The sequence below is a fragment of the Schistocerca cancellata genome, chromosome 2 (genome assembly GCF_023864275.1).
Source record: "Schistocerca cancellata isolate TAMUIC-IGC-003103 chromosome 2, iqSchCanc2.1, whole genome shotgun sequence".
NCBI lineage: Eukaryota > Metazoa > Arthropoda > Insecta > Orthoptera > Acrididae > Schistocerca > Schistocerca cancellata.
Window position 1 is genome coordinate 26,784,144 of NC_064627.1, and position 20,170 is coordinate 26,804,313.

Below are 20,170 nucleotides of genomic sequence, written 5' to 3' on the forward strand. Positions count from 1 at the left end.
CACGTCGACTAAAATACACTCCTGGAAATTGAAATAAGAACACCGTGAATTCATTGTCCCAGGAAGGGGAAACTTTATTGACACATTCCTGGGGTCAGATACATCACATGATCACACTGACAGAACCACAGGCACATAGACACAGGCAACAGAGCATGCACAACGTCGGCACTAGTACAGTGTATATCCACCTTTCGCAGAAATGCAGGCTGCTATTCTCCCATGGAGACGATCGTAGAGATGCTGGATGTAGTCCTGTGGAACGGCTTGCCATGCCATTTCCACCTGGCGCCTCAGTTGGACCAGCGTTCGTGCTGGACGTGCAGACCGCGTGAGACGACGCTTCATCCAGTCCCAAACATGCTCAATGGGGGACAGATCCGGAGATCTTGCTGGCCAGGGTAGTTGACTTACACCTTCTAGAGCACGTTGGGTGGCACGGGATACATGCGGACGTGCATTGTCCTGTTGGAACAGCAAGTTCCCTTGCCGGTCTAGGAATGGTAGAACGATGGGTTCGATGACGGTTTGGATGTACCGTGCACTATTCAGTGTCCCCTCGACGATCACCAGTGGTGTACGGCCAGTGTAGGAGATCGCTCCCCACACCATGATGCCGGGTGTTGGCCCTGTGTGCCTCGGTCGTATGCAGTCCTGATTGTGGCGCTCACCTGCACGGCGCCAAACACGCATACGACCATCATTGGCACCAAGGCAAAAGCGACTCTCATCGCTGAAGACGACATGTCTCCATTCGTCCCTCCATTCACGCCTGTCGCGACACCACTGGAGGCGGGCTGCACGATGTTGGGGCGTGAGCGGAAGACGGCCTAACGGTGTGCGGGACCGTAGCCCAGCTTCATGGAGACGGTTGCGAATGGTGTTCGCCGATACCCCAGGAGCAACAGTGTCCCTAATTTGCTGGGAAGTGGCGGTGCGGTCCCCTACGGCACTGCGTAGGATCCTACGGTCTTGGCGTGCATCCGTGCGTCGCTGCGGTCCGGTCCCAGGTCGACGGGCACGTGCACCTTCCGCCAACCATTGGCGACAACATCGATGTACTGTGGAGACCTCACGCCGCACGTGTTGAGCAATTCGGCGGTACGTCCACCCGGCCTCCCGCATGCCCACTATACGCCCTCGCTCAAAGTCCGTCAACTGCACATACGGTTCACGTCCACGCTGTCGCGGCATGCTACCAGTGTTAAAGACTGCGATGGAGCTCCGTATGCCACGGCAAACTGGCTGACACTGACGGCGGCGGTGCACAAATGCTGCGCAGCTAGCGCCATTCGACGGCCAACACCGCGGTTCCTGGTGTGTCCGCTGTGCCGTGCGTGTGATCATTGCTTGTACAGTCCTCTCGCAGTGTCCGGAGCAAGTATGGTGGGTCTGACACACCGGTGTCAATGTGTTCTTTTTTCCATTTCCAGGAGTGTATATTTATTTTAATGTAGGCTCTGAACAGTTGTATATCTAATGCTCATATTTGTATCACTTGTGTCATCTATGTATGGGTTGAACTATGTGTCTCAGTTAACGTTCAGCTGGCTAAATGACCGTTAGCGGCCGGAAGTTAAATCAATAACAATTTTTTCACTTCCACTGCTTCACGGAAAGGGATCTCTGAAAAACAAATGAACAACAAAGGGCGCAGTAGACACCAAGAGTCGAACTCGGCTACAAACAGGTGTGAGAGGCTAACAATATCTCGAGTCCACACATACCAGCAAAACCCGTAGCACCTAAACACGACGACTGGGTCGGCGTTGAAACATTGTGCATAAAATGAAAAAAAAAAGAAAAAAATACTCGGTTGTAGACCTCGAAGCACCCCACTAAAGCTTAAACTGTTTAACAGTTTCCCGTTAAGGCCGACGGTCCTTTCCTTCATGCTGATCTTTGACAGTACCATTTGCGACAGAGTCGCAAATAGTGCAGTTTTGCTGCTCCTGCAGCAGGTTACTATAAGGCCTTTTCTCTCTGTAGGGGGAATTACCTTTAAGATATTTAAGAAGTGCCGTCACTGCTTACCTAAGTGGAAATTCCGTAGAGGTCTTCTGGATTTCGCCATATCGCACAGCCAGGCAGTTGTCATGGGAGACAGCAGCATCGTCGGTGTCAGCAACACCGTGTCAGGCGGAGTTATTAACGAGGCACGGCAGCCACAAGGATCGGCTGCGGTGGAACTTCCCGAAGCATTCAAGACAAGTGACATTACGCACTGGGGAACTACTTAACACTACGTTAGTAGCAGCACCTGCGCATAGTATTCGTCGCGAGCGATCTCCGAGATGCGATAATAGTTTCTGCTTACAGAAAAGCAAATCGTAGATGAAAGTCGCCTCAGTCGGAATAAAACCATACTGCTCACAGTACCAAAGTTCATTAACACCACTCCTATACAAAATACATACTGACGTGTACAACTGTTGACAAAAGTAGTAGTTATGATGCGATCTTTGTGTCCACAATATATTTTTATAGTCTATAGTAATAAAAAAAAAGATCGTCTTTAATCATACATCTTCTATGAACCAGTCTTTTTGTCCTCACTTTTTTGCTTTGTTTTGCATGTTAAAATTTCATGATGTAGACATAGATAATGAACATCACATGGGTTTCCTGTTCTTTCGAGATTTGTTTTAACACATTATCAATATATTTTCGTGTTTGTAACACTTTGATTTCAATTGACCAATTACCTTTTTTCCCCGATAAGTTCTTGAAGTTTCACCAACTCTGTATAATGGAAGTAAAGTAAAACCTGGATGTGAAATGTCTCTTCGCAGGTGGTCTGAAACAATTCCTTTCCCAAAGCTGGAGGGAAATCTCAACATACCTCTTCCGTTTCCTAACTACCGTACTTGATCGAAAGTATCTGCATACCCATATGCTGTCAGGAACTGAACATCTGTTGCCACGAGAGGCTGACCCGCCAGTACTACAGGAGGCGGAGAGTTGTGATGTTGGCAGCACTGAGGCAGGAACAGCCGAGTGGTTCAGTCAGGAGAGCCCAGCGACTTCGAACGTGGGTTAGGCGTTCCATGTCATCTGGCTAACACATCGAGCAGGTATATTTCAACCTTCATAAACCTGCCCACCTTAAATGTTGCCATTGTAAGTTTATGGTGTAAACTCTCTACAACAACTAAACCAAGGCTAGGCAAGACCTCTTGTACAGATTGGCAGGGATCATCGAGTGGCGACTGCAAAAAACCGCATAAAATCTGAGGAACGAACCAATCGTGAGGTTGAAACTGCTAACGCAGTGACTGTGTTCGGTGAGCTGAAAAGAACGTGGCGCAGTGGGTCGAGTGGCTCCTTACACGCCACACATTTCTGTGGTCGACGCTGAGCCACGCTTTAGTCGGAGTGAAGGGCGATGACACTGGACTGACCGACTGGAATCGAGTGATACAGAGTGACGGATCACGCTATGCCCTGTGTCAGTCCGACAGAGGTGTTTGGGTTTGACGAATGCCTAAGGAACCTTACCTGCCATCATGATGACAGGTTGCGAATGAAGGTCGGGACACATACGTCCGGGCCGTGTCAGGGCCGAGCGTCGGACGCGTGACGGCCGTGCTCCGGTCCGTTCCTGCAGGGGCCACACATGACCGGGGCACGTCCGTGTCTTCGTTGTTCCTTGTAGTGACTCGGACGCGGTGATCTGTTTTTCTGTTTGTGAAAGCCGTAAAACATGTTCACTAATTTTCGTAATAGTGAATTAGGACTTAACAGCACTTGCTTTAGATGAAGAGGAAAAAGAAAGAAGGCAAACAAGAAGAAGAAAATTATGGATCCACAGTGCCTGGAAAACAAGACCAGTACAGGGAGAGTTTCGATTCATTATTTTCTCATCTCATCTTTAGAGGGAAAGCACGTAACAATACAGGCTCCAAACAACTCAGGAAGTCTCTATTGGAATTACAAAAAAACATATTCCATTGTGCTTCTTGCTCTGGTTAACCCATGTTATAATTTTATTGCAATAGAGCGTACGGAAAAAAGTCTGATGGAGGCATTCTAGTAAATTCAAACCTTGGAAAGTCATTGGAAAACAATACGCTTAGCGTCCGAAAGAGTAAAACTTTACCCGGAACTGATGTTGAATTTCCAATGATAATTGTAGGCGATGAAGCTTTTCCTCTCAAAACATACTTGATGCAACCATATCCTGGCAGGAACTTAACAAATGACAAGGCTATATTTAATTATTGTTTGAGTCGGGCAAGAAGAATATCCATAAATGCATTCGGTATATTGCAACAGAAATTTCCAATCCTAATAACCTTACAATGATTGTGACGGCTGTGTGTGTACTGTACAGCTTTATTCGAAAAATCGAAGGTTATAGGGTGCCCGAACAGAGGATGGATCAAAAGGAAACTGCTGAGGAATCCGGAAGATCATCAAATCTTCGAAACCTACCTCGAATTCGTGAGAGGTCAACAGATGCTGCATTTGCTGTACGAGAACAACTCAAAAAATTCCTGAATTCTCCACATGGGACTGTGGAATGCCAAGAACACCTTGGCGATATAACGATGACATAAACCAAACATGTTTGTAAAATAAAAAGTAAATAAATATCTTTCGGGTATTAAAACTTGTATAGTTTTTATCTTACCTTTGGCCTGTAAATCTATTGCAATTGTCTTCCAAACTCTGTCTTTGTACTCGATATTCCTGTAGTTTTCACTTCCCTGATCGTAAAGAACAGGAAACTTACGAACTTCTTCTATTAGCCGTTCCACATCCATGTTTTGTACACAGAACAGTCTTGCGCAGTTGCACAGCTCACAAGACAATTCTACCGTCAGGCCGTGCCCGTCACGTGAAAAATTAAACACGGCGAATCCCGCACGGCCCGGCTCCGGCCCGTTGACGTTCCCCGTGCACGGCCCGGTTAAGTGGGGCCCGCTACATTTATTTTAATGATGTATTTCGATGTCCGGGTGACGGCCGATACTCGGACGTGTCTCGGCACGGACACGGTCCGGACATGTGTGTCCCGACCTTGAGATGGTGTTACGGTACGGGAGTGTTCTCCGTGGTTTCCTAGTTATACTCTTAAAGCGATTAAGAAGCGCTAAATGCGGAAGGATACGTACACGTTGTTCTACACAGTATAGTGTGTACAGTAGAGGAATGGTCTGTAGGCGACAGTTGTATCAGTATGACAATGCACCCTCTCATGAAAGTTTCATGTGTGAGGCAATGGTTTTTCGACAATAACATCCTGAAATGGAGCAGCCTGCCCAGAGACCCAGCCTGAACTTTCAGGAACATGTTTCGGATGAAGTACGGCGTCCAGTTCCCTCCAGACTCCAGCGTCCTTCTCACTACCTTATCTGGTGTCTGCTCTGGAGCGTGAGCTGCCATTCCTCCGCATTCAGACACCTCACTGAAAGTCTCTCGAGCAGAACTGCAGTCGTCATAAAGGCGAACGCTGGACACACCCCACACTGATATCCTCGAAAAGGTGACCAGATACTTTTCAGCAGATGACGTATATAACTTGCTTGCGTATTATTTTGATGTTTGGAGTCTAATAAAATATAACTACTACCTCTCTCCTTGTTGTTGTTGTTGTTGTGGTCTTCAGTCCTGAGACTGGTTTGATGCAGCTCACCATGCTATTCTATCCTGTGCAGGCTTCTTCATCTCCCAGTACCTACTGCAGCCTACATCCTTCTGAATCTGCTTAGTATATTCATCTCTTGGTCTCCCTCTACGATTTTTACCCTCCACGCTGCCCTCCAATACTAAATTGGTGATCCCTTGATGCCTCAGAACATGTCCTACCAACCGATCCCTTCTTCTGGTCAAGTTGTGCCACAAACTTCTCTTTTCCCCAATCCTATTCAATACTTCCTCATTAGTTATGTGGTCTACCCATCTAATCTTCAACATTCCTCTGTAGCACCACATTTCAAAAGCTTCTATTCTCTTCTTGTCCAAACTATTTACCGTCCATGTTTCACTTCCATACATGGCTACACTCCACACAAATACTTTCAGAAATGACTTCCTGACACTTAAATCTATACTCGATGTTAACAAATTTCTCTTCTTCAGAAACGCTTTCCTTGCCATTGCCAGTCTACATTTTATATCCTCTCTACTTCGACCATCATCAGTCATTTTGCTCCCCAAATTGCAAAACTCCTTTACTACTTTAAGTGTCTCATTTACTAATCTAAAACCCTCAACATCACCCGACTTAATTCGACTACATTCCATTATCCTCGTTTTGCTTTTGTTGATGTTCATCTTATATCCTCCCTTCAAGACACCATCCATTCCGTTCAACTGCTCTTCCAAGTCCTTTGCTGTCTCTGATAGAATTACAATGTCATCGGCGAACCTCAAAGTTTTTATTTCTTCTCCATGGATTTTAATACCTACTCCGAATTTTTCTTTTGTTTCCTTCACTGCTTGCTCAATATACAGATTGAATAACATCGGGGATAGGCTACAACCCTGTCTTACTCCCTTCCCAACCACTGCTTCCCTTTCATGTACCTCGACTCTTATAACTGCCATCTGGTTTCTGTACAAATTGTAAATAGCCTTTCGCTCCCTGTATTTTACCCCCGCCACCTTTAGAATTTGAAAGAGAGTATTCCAGTCAACATTGTCAAAAGCTCTCTCTAAGTCTACAAATGCTAGAAACGTAGGTTTGCCTTTCCTTAATCTTTCTTCTAAGATAAGTCGTAAGGTCAGTATTGCCTCACGTGTTCCAGTATTTCTACGGAATCCAAACTGATCATCCCAGAGGTCAGCTTCTACAAGTTTTTCCATTCGTCTGTAAAGAATTCGTGTTAGTATTTTGCAGCTGTGGCTTATTAAACTGATTGTTCGGTAATTTTCACATCTGTCAACACCTGCTTTCTTTGGGATTGGAATTATTATATTCTTCTTGAAGTCTGAGGGTATTTCGCCTGTTTCATACATCTTGCTCACCAGATGGTAGAGTTTTGTCAGGACTCTCTCCTTGCGTATTGGAAAACATTATAGGTTAAAGGCAGCGCATTTCGTCACTGTCTATTACCCTCCTGATAACAATGTGAAGTGACTCCTGCCATTATGCTCCCGGATAAATGCTCCTGCGATAAATCGCAACAGTTTTAATGCATCGTGAGCAACTAAAAGCCTGCTGCATGCTGCAAGCCAGCTTCAACATAGCAATGAGACATCGAAATCCCCTTACCAACACCCTCTTTCCTTCATCGTTTCGTAAAATGGAAATGCCGTGTGGCCAGGGCCTCCCGTCGGGTAGACCGTTTGCCTGGTGCAAGTCTTTCGAGCTGGCGCCACTTCGGCGACTTGCGTGTCGATGGGGATGAAATGATGATGATAAGGACAACACAGCACCCAGTCCCTGAGCGGAGAAAAGCTCCGACCCAGCCGGGAATCGAACCCGGGCCGTTAGGTATGAACTCCGTTGCGCTGACTACTCAGTTACCAGGAGCGGACTATCGTTTCGTGAAATGCAAAAAGAAAACTTTCCCCAAAAGTATCTGCGTTGTTGAGGTTAAATTTAACCTAAGGGGCTACGGCAAGCCGTCTGACACTATAATCACTGTAGCAACGCCAGGTTCCCTTTAAATGTCATTGCTTTACTTAGGGCCGTAAGCAATGAATCCTTGGCTTTATCCGTATTTTTCTAAAGGCAGTTCTTGGCAATGTAAAAGATCCTGGTGATAGTGTCATGCACTGTGTTGTAGAGACTAAATTAATCAATTTAGAACACATTGAAAGTTAGGACGAGTTAATTTGCTTTACGTGTTCAACACTGAGACGGAAAACCATGATTCATATTCCCACGTGAGCACGCTTCCCTTCCGTCATTTGAATGCTCTGTCTAGCGCAGAGTTACGCTGCCCAGTTATCCGAGAAAAAGAGGAGGTTTGCATCCGTCGCAGCTACAGGACGGAACAGCTGCAATACAACAAATGAAAGGAGTGAATGTTTAGCAAGTGCACAAACTACACCATCCTTCCAGAAATTATTTCATACCTGGCGTAAAAACGACGTCAGTGCAGACTAAACTAACAGCTGCAAACAACATAATTATGATTATTCAGCTAATCAGGTTTGTGCGGGCACTGTTTAGCAGTAAACGTGCGGCCAAAAGTGTGTCAACGATGTTGTGCCGCAGACCGTAAAAAACGGCATTTCTAAGTCAAGTGAACATGTCGTTTACCAGAAAGCATTTGCAAAGTCTCTCACACACGTCTCGACTCCTGAACGGAACTCAACGACGTGTTGACGCTTGATGTGGCTTGACTGAAATGAAATCGTGGGCAATTCTTTTCTGTAAAATATCACTTGGTGTTGTCAACAAGAAGCTACGGGAAAACGAGAAAGTGCAGAAAGGGTCTCTCATGGCTCACAAAGACCAAAGAAGTTGCGGATGTACCGCTGGAATCGAACAAAATCCCAACGTAGGACTTTCCTGACAGTTTCACTAACGTTCTGTGCCTTCTAGTGAAGTGGGAGAAGGTTAAGCGAAAAAGCTGAATCATTAAAACCATCATCTTTCTTCTCCGTTCTTATTAATCCTGTCCTGAAAATTTTATTCACGAGATGGCACTTGCGGACGCCTATTTCACTGACAACGCACCGATAATATTAATTTTCTTTAAGATAACTTGAACTTTAACAGCATATAAAATGAACAGTTTTCACATTGCATTCCTAAAACGAGATGACTGGTAAAAACTGGTTTCTGTGTTCATGTTTCCTTCCTAAACAAACACTTAATAGGATGCAGCGTGGAATGTGTTATGTGCTTCGAAGGTATGTCTCAGTAAGACTTACTTTAATACGTATGCTACATAGTGTCCATTCGAAAAGAAACGTAATAGTTAATTGGTACGTGCAGTCCTCTACTTCCGTGGCGACGCGCTGTCAGAGAACCCACCTGCTGATGTGGATGATGAAGCCGTCGTCGACGCCCCTCTTCAGCATGTCCTGCACGGCCTCCCTGGTGCAGATGCTGAGCCCCAGCACGTTGACGTCCAGCTGCCGCCTCCAGGCTTCCGTGGGGGCGGCTGTCCACAACACACGTACAAGAGTCAGCAGGCGCCGGAACCACGCCAAAGTGCACGATAGATTCAACGAGACTGCCACGTCTCCCCAAATAATGGTAACGCTTTACCTTGCAGGTGTTCCTCCTGCGATTTGACTCAGCACCAAACCAACGATTATTAACGAAAGTAGCATCATATAGGATATCAAACGAAATTTGTAATTGGACTGAGGTTTTTTTGGTAGTGAGGGTACAGCATGCTATCGTGGATTTAAGGCCGTCAGCAGATGCAGGAGGAACTGCAGGTATGTCCCACGTATGTATGTTGGGACCCTTACTGCTCACGTTCTATGCTAATGACCTCAAACATAACAACAATAATAATAATAAAAGCAGACTTTTTGGAATTTATGCACTTTTCTGCAATGAAGGTGCAGAAGTATTTAGGTAGACCTCGATAAGATTTGAAACTGGCGCAGGGAAATTCAAAATTGTCCCGTTCACGAAACACAAAAAGGAGTATCGTATCAGCAAAATGTCACTGAGTCACAAATGGAGTCAACTCACGCATATCGAGTACCGTACATGGATGTATCATTTTTTTGGTACATACGTAAGTTTAAGATCGTTCGTAAATCCTCTGTCTTAGGTACATGTAACTGGTCATAAACATCCATATACACTGACTGAATACTAGTAAGCAAGGTGGATATACACTCACTGGATCAAATATGAGTCACTCTTTTATGAAGCAGTACACAGTGCAAAATTGAACCTGTTTCAGCGAATTGGAATGGATCTGAGTTAATTATCAAACAGGAACACCCTTGATGCTCAGTGCAGTACACAATGAATTTACTAACGCCATAAATTATTTCGACCCTATCAGTGAAACTTAAGGTCGGTAGTTCCCACACTATTTATCATTTGAAATGTTTAAATGTATCTAATGATAACCTCTAATTTAAAAAGAGCTCTATGATTTATTACGAAAGATATTTGTAACTACGAAGCTTTCAAAGCAATCATGACATGAATGTTACGATGACATACTTTCCAATGAGATATGCAAAAGTAAAACTGTCAATTGCTGAATTACTCACTGGGGTGTGCTTACTAAATAATCTCGCATCTGGCTCTGTGAAATATATCGTAAAAGGGCTATACGACGATAGTAACTGTATTTGAAAAAAGAACCACGTAATCACAAAGACCTGAAGATACACTGATGAAAATGAGGCAGTGAAACGTATCATGAATCTGAAATACGAACTCTTGTGCATCCTAATATGCTGGAGCTATAATCAGCGCTCACCGCAATTTTCGTTGTAATACGAACAGAGAGTGGAGACACAGCGCCTCGCTGCCATGAAGTTCGCCAGTACAATTGGCCTGCTGAGGACACGAACACTGCACCGCGGAAGAGTGCTCCAATTTAGAATGCAGCCCGTAAATCATGGTTTGTTCACCTCCAAGCCTCAAAACGATGTCTTTTTAAATCTGTGAAAAGCTAGTGCTACAACTCATATTTTGTGCACTTATAAATGATGCATACATTACATGTAAAATTAAAATATTAGCATAATACGACAATAAAAATACACATGAATCGAACTTTAATAACATAATGCCCACTAACAAACAGAAAATGAACGCAAATCGAAGATGAAAACGACATGCAATAATAACTATCACTAGGAGTAATTGCAGGCTCCGAAGTTTATATTTAATACTGCCGCTAGCGAACTGTCTGAGTAATAATGATAGCAATAACCTCTCTCAAAACAACTGCTAAATATATGAGGAAGTATTCGGTGGAATAATAGGTGACGTCTGAAAACGGCAAGTGAAAATTGAATTAAATGATGAAATCAGGCACATAACGAAAAGAAAACTCACAGAGACACACACAAACGCCCAGAGAGAGAGACAGAGAGAGAGAGAGAGAGAGAGAGAACAGACGAAAACCAGTACGAACTTTAATCTAACTCTACCATAAATGGAATTACATTGCATTTCACAGGACCAGAGAAGAATCAGAGTATGTACAGGGCTATTACAAATGATTGAAGCCATTTCATAAATTCACTGTAGCTCCATTCATTGACATATGGTCACGACACACTACAGATACGTAGAAAAAATTATAAAGTTATGTTCGGCTGAAGCCGCACTTCAGGTTTCTGCCGTCAGAGCGCTCGAGAGCGCTGTGAGACAAAATGGCGACAGGAGCCGAGAAAGCGTATGTCGTGCTTGAAATGCACTCACATCAGTCAGTCATAACAGTGCAACGACACTTCAGGACGAAGTTCAACAAAGATCCACCAACTGCTAACTCCATTCGGCGATGGTATGCGCAGTTTAAAAAGCTTTTGGATGCCTCTGTAAGGGGAAATCAACGGGTCGGCCTGCAATGAGCGAAGAAACGGTTGAACGCGTGCGGGCAAGTTTCACGCGTAGCCCGCGGAAAATTGGCTCATGCCAGAACTGGAGACCGACAGCGCCGACTTCATCTTTCAACAGGATGGTGCTCCACCGTACTTCCATCATGATGTTAGGCATTTCTTAAACAGGAGATTGGAAAACCGATGGATCGGTCGTGGTGGAGATCATGATCAGCAAATCATGTCATGGCCTCCACGCTCTCCCGACTTAACCCCATGCGATTTCTTTCTGTGGGTTTATGTGAAAGATTCAGTGTTTAAACCTCCTCTACCAAGAAACGTGCCAGAACTTTGAGCTCGCATCAACGACGCTTTCGAACTCATTGATGGGGACATGCTGCGCCGAGTGTGGGAGGAACTTGATTATTGGCTTGATGTCTGCCGAATCACTAAAGGGGCACATATCTAACATTTGTGAATGCCTAAAAAAACTTTTTGAGTTTTTGTATGTGTGTGCAAAGCATTGTGAAAATATCTCAAATAATAAAGTTATTGTAGAGCTGTGAAATCGCTTCAATCATTTGTAATAACCCTGTATATGTACTGGGGGCATACAAGGTGGTACTAAGCATATAGATGATGTATATAGTATAAGGGGATGATCAAAATCTTTATATTTGAGACGACAGCTGCAGTATATACACAACACATCACTACTCCGACGCGTTCATTTGTGCAGTGATATGTAGGAAAGGGATTATTGTCGCATTCGTGTCTTTCCAACATGCGTGTGGTATATTCGGAAACTTGAGCTATGGCAATGTTGTTACCAAATGCGTCCGAAACAGAACCAACGTCCTATTATTCTTTTCTTAGCTGCCGAAGGACAAACACCGGTGGACATCCATTAGAGAACGAAGAGTGTGTATGGGGCATTATGTGTGTCAGAAACCACCACTGCGTAATAGTGCGACAGGTTCCGTGCGAAGAGGGGTGCCGCTGTTTCATGCTAATGGACGTCCTTTTGTCGCAAATGTCGTAACGCAGAAATTACACCAACTGAATTGGGAGACACTCGTGATCCGCTCTGTGGTCATGATCTCTCCCCATGCCATTACGACGCCTTCGGACCCTTAAGAAAGCCTTTAACGGGTCGACACTTGCTGTCAGGTAAAGATGTGCAGCTGGCAGTTATCGACTTCTTCACGCAGCAGGACACGGGGGTTCTTGAACCTGGTGCGTCGGTGGCATGACTGCCACAGGGCTCGCGGCGATTTAGCCTGATTGACGCACTGATTCCGCACAGTACCGTAGTCAGATAGAAACGTTTTGATCATCACCTTAGACTTTTGCTTGATAAATGCCTCTATAAGTAGGCAAGCATTCCTTCCCGATCTCAGAAAGTTCAGACGACCCGTTGGAGAAAAGGTTGGTTTGTAGCTCTTAGAGATGGAACTTTTTTCTAGATGACTTATGCTGCGACCAAATGAAATGATTGTATAGCGCCGGCCTCTGTGGTCGAGCGGTTCTAGGCGCTTCAGTCCGGAACCACGCGGCTGCTATCGTCGCAGGTTCGAATCCTGCCTCGGGCACGGACGTGTGTGATGTCCTTAGTTAGGTTTAAGTAGTTTTAAATCTTGGGGACTGATGACCTCAGATGTTAAGTCCCATCGTGCTTAGAGCCATTCAAACCATTTGATGGTATAGCACTATTGGCCGGCGGACGCCATATGGGGTACTATGGCCACTTACGGCAAGTCTCTCTATTCAATACCACTTTGACAACTTGGACATCGATGATATTATTATGAGGACACATTAAGTTGTCCCAAAGCAGAGAAACTCGAAACAGGCTGATGTAGTAATGCTAATCAGCAGACCACGAGCTGCGGAAACTGACCACATCAACCACTATCATGTTGGTCTAAAAGCTCACTGATCCAGAGAGTGACAGACTGCATAGGGCAATATCAGTTCCTGAATGACTTCAGCACAGACGTTGAAGTGGATTCCCGACCTGGAATGCACTGTTAGGTATTAATGCAAACTTTCATTAGCCAGCAAAACTTTTCTAGCATGTTCTTCTATTGTCGCGTCCCGGCACAGCTCCCAGATGCCAATCTACAGGGCTATTACAAATGATTGAAGCGATTTGATAAATTCACCGTAGCTCCATTCATTGACATATGGTCACGACACACTACAGATACATAGAAAAACTCATAAACTTTTGTTCGGCTGAAGCCGCACTTCAGGTTTCTGCCGTCAGAGCGCTCGAGAGCGTAGTGAGACAAAATGGCGACAGGAGCCGAGAAAGCTTATGTCGTGCTTGAAATGCACTCACATCAGTCAGTCATAACAGTGCAACGACACTTCAGGACGAAGTTCAACAAAGATGCACCAACTGATAACTCCATTCGGCGATGGTATGTGCAGTTTAGAGCTTCTGGATGCCTCTGTAAGGGGAAATCAACGGGTCGGCCTGCAGTGAGCGAAGAAACGGTTGAACGCGTGCGGGCAAGTTTCACGCGTAGCCCGCGGAAAATTGGCTCATGCCAGAACTGGAGACCGACAGCGCCGACTTCATCTTTCAACAGGATGGTGCTCCACCGCACTTCCATCATGATGTTCGGCATTTCTTAAACAGGAGATTGGAAAACCGATGGATCGGTCGTGGTGGAGATCATGATCAGCAAATCATGTCATGGCCTCCACGCTCTCCCGACTTAACCCCATGCGATTTCTTTCTGTGGGGTTATGTGAAAGATTCAGTGTTTAAACCTCCTCTACCAAGAAGCGTGCCAGAACTGTGAGCTCGCATCAACGATGCTTTCGAACTCATTGATGGGGACATGCTGCGCCGAGTGTGGGAGGAACTTGATTATTGGCTTGATGTCTGCCGAATCACTAAAGGGGCACATATCTAACATTTGTGAATGCCTAAAAAAACTTTTTGAGTTTTTGTATGTGTGTGCAAAGCATTGTGAAAATATCTCAAATAATAAAGTTATTGTAGAGCTGTGAAATCGCTTCAATCATTTGTAATAACCCTGTATATGTACTGGGGGCATACAAGGTGGTACTAAGCATATAGATGATGTATATAGTATAAGGGGATGATCAAAATCTTTATATTTGAGACGACAGCTGCAGTATATACACAACACATCACTACTCCGACGCGTTCATTTGTGCAGTGATATGTAGGAAAGGGATTATTGTCGCATTCGTGTCTTTCCAACATGCGTGTGGTATATTCGGAAACATGAGCTATGGCAATGTTGTTACCAAATGCGTCCGAAACAGAACCAACGTCCTATTATTCTTTTCTTAGCTGCCGAAGGACAAACACCGGTGGACATCCATTAGAGAACGAAGAGTGTGTATGGGGCATTATGTGTGTCAGAAACCACCACTGCGTAATAGTGCGACAGGTTCCGTGCGAAGAGGGGTGCCGCTGTTTCATGCTAATGGACGTCCTTTTGTCGCAAATGTCGTAACGCAGAAATTACACCAACTGAATTGGGAGACACTCGTGATCCGCTCTGTGGTCATGATCTCTCCCCATGCCATTACGACGCCTTCGGACCCTTAAGAAAGCCTTTAACGGGTCGACACTTGCTGTCAGGTAAAGATGTGCAGCTGGCAGTTATCGACTTCTTCACGCAGCAGGACACGGGGGTTCTTGAACCTGGTGCGTCGGTGGCATGACTGCCACAGGGCTCGCGGCGATTTAGCCTGATTGACGCACTGATTCCGCACAGTACCGTAGTCAGATAGAAACGTTTTGATCATCACCTTAGACTTTTGCTTGATAAATGCCTCTATAAGTAGGCAAGCATTCCTTCCCGATCTCAGAAAGTTCAGACGACCCGTTGGAGAAAAGGTTGGTTTGTAGCTCTTAGAGATGGAACTTTTTTCTAGATGACTTATGCTGCGACCAAATGAAATGATTGTATAGCGCCGGCCTCTGTGGTCGAGCGGTTCTAGGCGCTTCAGTCCGGAACCACGCGGCTGCTATCGTCGCAGGTTCGAATCCTGCCTCGGGCACGGACGTGTGTGATGTCCTTAGTTAGGTTTAAGTAGTTTTAAATCTTGGGGACTGATGACCTCAGATGTTAAGTCCCATCGTGCTTAGAGCCATTCAAACCATTTGATGGTATAGCACTATTGGCCGGCGGACGCCATATGGGGTACTATGGCCACTTACGGCAAGTCTCTCTATTCAATACCACTTTGACAACTTGGACATCGATGATATTATTATGAGGACACATTAAGTTGTCCCAAAGCAGAGAAACTCGAAACAGGCTGATGTAGTAATGCTAATCAGCAGACCACGAGCTGCGGAAACTGACCACATCAACCACTATCATGTTGGTCTAAAAGCTCACTGATCCAGAGAGTGACAGACTGCATAGGGCAATATCAGTTCCTGAATGACTTCAGCACAGACGTTGAAGTGGATTCCCGACCTGGAATGCACTGTTAGGTATTAATGCAAACTTTCATTAGCCAGCAAAACTTTTCTAGCATGTTCTTCTATTGTCGCGTCCCGGCACAGCTCCCAGATGCCAATCTACAGGGCTATTACAAATGATTGAAGCGATTTGATAAATTCACCGTAGCTCCATTCATTGACATATGGTCACGACACACTACAGATACATAGAAAAACTCATAAACTTTTGTTCGGCTGAAGCCGCACTTCAGGTTTCTGCCGTCAGAGCGCTCGAGAGCGTAGTGAGACAAAATGGCGACAGGAGCCGAGAAAGCTTATGTCGTGCTTGAAATGCACTCACATCAGTCAGTCATAACAGTGCAACGACACTTCAGGACGAAGTTCAACAAAGATGCACCAACTGATAACTCCATTCGGCGATGGTATGTGCAGTTTAGAGCTTCTGGATGCCTCTGTAAGGGGAAATCAACGGGTCGGCCTGCAGTGAGCGAAGAAACGGTTGAACGCGTGCGGGCAAGTTTCACGCGTAGCCCGCGGAAAATTGGCTCATGCCAGAACTGGAGACCGACAGCGCCGACTTCATCTTTCAACAGGATGGTGCTCCACCGCACTTCCATCATGATGTTCGGCATTTCTTAAACAGGAGATTGGAAAACCGATGGATCGGTCGTGGTGGAGATCATGATCAGCAAATCATGTCATGGCCTCCACGCTCTCCCGACTTAACCCCATGCGATTTCTTTCTGTGGGGTTATGTGAAAGATTCAGTGTTTAAACCTCCTCTACCAAGAAGCGTGCCAGAACTGTGAGCTCGCATCAACGATGCTTTCGAACTCATTGATGGGGACATGCTGCGCCGAGTGTGGGAGGAACTTGATTATTGGCTTGATGTCTGCCGAATCACTAAAGGGGCACATATCTAACATTTGTGAATGCCTAAAAAAACTTTTTGAGTTTTTGTATGTGTGTGCAAAGCATTGTGAAAATATCTCAAATAATAAAGTTATTGTAGAGCTGTGAAATCGCTTCAATCATTTGTAATAACCCTGTATATGTACTGGGGGCATACAAGGTGGTACTAAGCATATAGATGATGTATATAGTATAAGGGGATGATCAAAATCTTTATATTTGAGACGACAGCTGCAGTATATACACAACACATCACTACTCCGACGCGTTCATTTGTGCAGTGATATGTAGGAAAGGGATTATTGTCGCATTCGTGTCTTTCCAACATGCGTGTGGTATATTCGGAAACATGAGCTATGGCAATGTTGTTACCAAATGCGTCCGAAACAGAACCAACGTCCTATTATTCTTTTCTTAGCTGCCGAAGGACAAACACCGGTGGACATCCATTAGAGAACGAAGAGTGTGTATGGGGCATTATGTGTGTCAGAAACCACCACTGCGGAATAGTGCGACAGGTTCCGTGCGAAGAGGGGTGCCGCTGTTTCATGCTAATGGACGTCCTTTTGTCGCAAATGTCGTAACGCAGAAATTACACCAACTGAATTGGGAGACACTCGTGATCCGCTCTGTGGTCATGATCTCTCCCCATGCCATTACGACGCCTTCGGACCCTTAAGAAAGCCTTTAACGGGTCGACACTTGCTGTCAGGTAAAGATGTGCAGCTGGCAGTTATCGACTTCTTCACGCAGCAGGACACGGGGGCTTCTTGAACCTGGTGCGTCGGTGGCATGACTGCCACAGGGCTCGCGGCGATTTAGCCTGATTGACACACTGATTCCGCACAGTACCGTAGTCAGATAGAAACGTTTTGATCATCACCTTAGACTTTTGCTTGATAAATGCCTCTATAAGTAGGCAAGCATTCCTTCCCGATCTCAGAAAGTTCAGACGACCCGTTGGAGAAAAGGTTGGTTTGTAGCTCTTAGAGATGGAACTTTTTTCTAGATGACTTATGCTGCGACCAAATGAAATGATTGTATAGCGCCGGCCTCTGTGGTCGAGCGGTTCTAGGCGCTTCAGTCCGGAACCACGCGGCTGCTATCGTCGCAGGTTCGAATCCTGCCTCGGGCACGGACGTGTGTGATGTCCTTAGTTAGGTTTAAGTAGTTTTAAATCTTGGGGACTGATGACCTCAGATGTTAAGTCCCATCGTGCTTAGAGCCATTCAAACCATTTGATGGTATAGCACTATTGGCCGGCAGACGCCATATGGGGTACTATGGCCACTTACGGCAAGTCTCTCTATTCAATACCACTTTGACAACTTGGACATCGATGATATTATTATGAGGACACATTAAGTTGTCCCAAAGCAGAGAAACTCGAAACAGGCTGATGTAGTAATGCTAATCAGCAGACCACGAGCTGCGGAAACTGACCACATCAACCACTATCATGTTGGTCTAAAAGCTCACTGATCCAGAGAGTGACAGACTGCATAGGGCAATATCAGTTCCTGAATGACTTCAGCACAGACGTTGAAGTGGATTCCCGACCTGGAATGCACTGTTAGGTATTAATGCAAACTTTCATTAGCCAGCAAAACTTTTCTAGCATGTTCTTCTATTGTCGCGTCCCGGCACAGCTCCCAGATGCCAATCTACAGGGCTATTACAAATGATTGAAGCGATTTGATAAATTCACCGTAGCTCCATTCATTGACATATGGTCACGACACACTACAGATACATAGAAAAACTCATAAACTTTTGTTCGGCTGAAGCCGCACTTCAGGTTTCTGCCGTCAGAGCGCTCGAGAGCGTAGTGAGACAAAATGGCGACAGGAGCCGAGAAAGCTTATGTCGTGCTTGAAATGCACTCACATCAGTCAGTCATAACAGTGCAACGACACTTCAGGACGAAGTTCAACAAAGATGCACCAACTGATAACTCCATTCGGCGATGGTATGTGCAGTTTAGAGCTTCTGGATGCCTCTGTAAGGGGAAATCAACGGGTCGGCCTGCAGTGAGCGAAGAAACGGTTGAACGCGTGCGGGCAAGTTTCACGCGTAGCCCGCGGAAAATTGGCTCATGCCAGAACTGGAGACCGACAGCGCCGACTTCATCTTTCAACAGGATGGTGCTCCACCGCACTTCCATCATGATGTTCGGCATTTCTTAAACAGGAGATTGGAAAACCGATGGATCGGTCGTGGTGGAGATCATGATCAGCAAATCATGTCATGGCCTCCACGCTCTCCCGACTTAACCCCATGCGATTTCTTTCTGTGGGGTTATGTGAAATATTCAGTGTTTAAACCTCCTCTACCAAGAAGCGTGCCAGAACTGTGAGCTCGCATCAACGATGCTTTCGAACTCATTGATGGGGACATGCTGCGCCGAGTGTGGGAAGAACTTGATTATCGGCTTGATGTCTGCCGAATCACTAAAGGGGCACATATCGAACATTTGTGAATGCCTAAAAAAACTTTTTGAGTTGTTGTATGTGTGTGCAAAGTATTGTGAAAATATCTCAAATAATAAAGTTATTGTAGAGCTGTGAAATCGCTTCAATCATTTGTAATAACCCTGTAGAGTTGGTCGAGCCTGCGTGGCGCAATCGGGAGGCTGACGACAATTACGGGTTTGCGGTTCCCTTTAACTAGTCTTTATTACGGAGGTGAGAGGGAGTAGGATCTCCTGGACTGTCTAAGGGCGTGTAGGAGGTGTAGATACCGTAGACAATACTTCCAATAGGTAGCGGGTACAATGGGGGAATTGGCAGCACTGAAAAACGGTAAGGTGAGATTTCTCCTTTAACGTAATTTATTAAACTAATATCACAAAGAACATGTGAGGTGTCAGACCCTTCCCCTTACTCTGTACACTTCTACAGATTGAGCCAGAATCTCCACTTTACTCGTCGTTTAAATAAAGGACCCTTATACTATCCGCAGGAGACAAGCACCAGCCAGTGGCTTGTTCCTTCTATTGCTGAAACTAGTTGTAGGGGCTACTTGAGACAGAGACAAACTGTCCCTGTTCAGAACTATTCCACGGTAAAAACTTCTACTTAACTGACAGTTGTAGTTGATTCCACCAGAGCATCACCGTCTTCTCGTAATTGCAGTTACTATAAACTCATCAGTAGCAGATGCTACCTTCTCGGTGCTGCCGGGCCTTGGGCGCTGCTTGTGCCCTCTTCGACTTCTGCGACGACTCTGCTTCTTGCTGCTCGTGGATGCCCTCAAATACCCATTGCGAAGGTCTGCCCTGCTCGGACGCAGCCCTCGCATCCGCCTTCTCTAACTTATTTTTCGGTCTTCCCGGACATTTCGTCGCTGTGGACCTACAGGGTGTTTCAA

The 20,170-nt window shown here is 45.4% G+C and overlaps 1 protein-coding gene across 1 annotated transcript in view; it reads right to left on the reverse strand.

The window, feature by feature from the left end:
* The window catches only part of LOC126143650 (farnesol dehydrogenase-like), a 66,257-nt gene that overhangs the window by 17,134 nt on the left and 28,953 nt on the right, over positions 1 to 20,170 (reverse strand). The window contains exon 3 of the mRNA XM_049915441.1: positions 8,936 to 9,065. Within this exon, the coding sequence (XP_049771398.1) occupies positions 8,936 to 9,065 (130 nt within the window). The remainder of the gene's footprint in view (positions 1 to 8,935; positions 9,066 to 20,170) is intronic.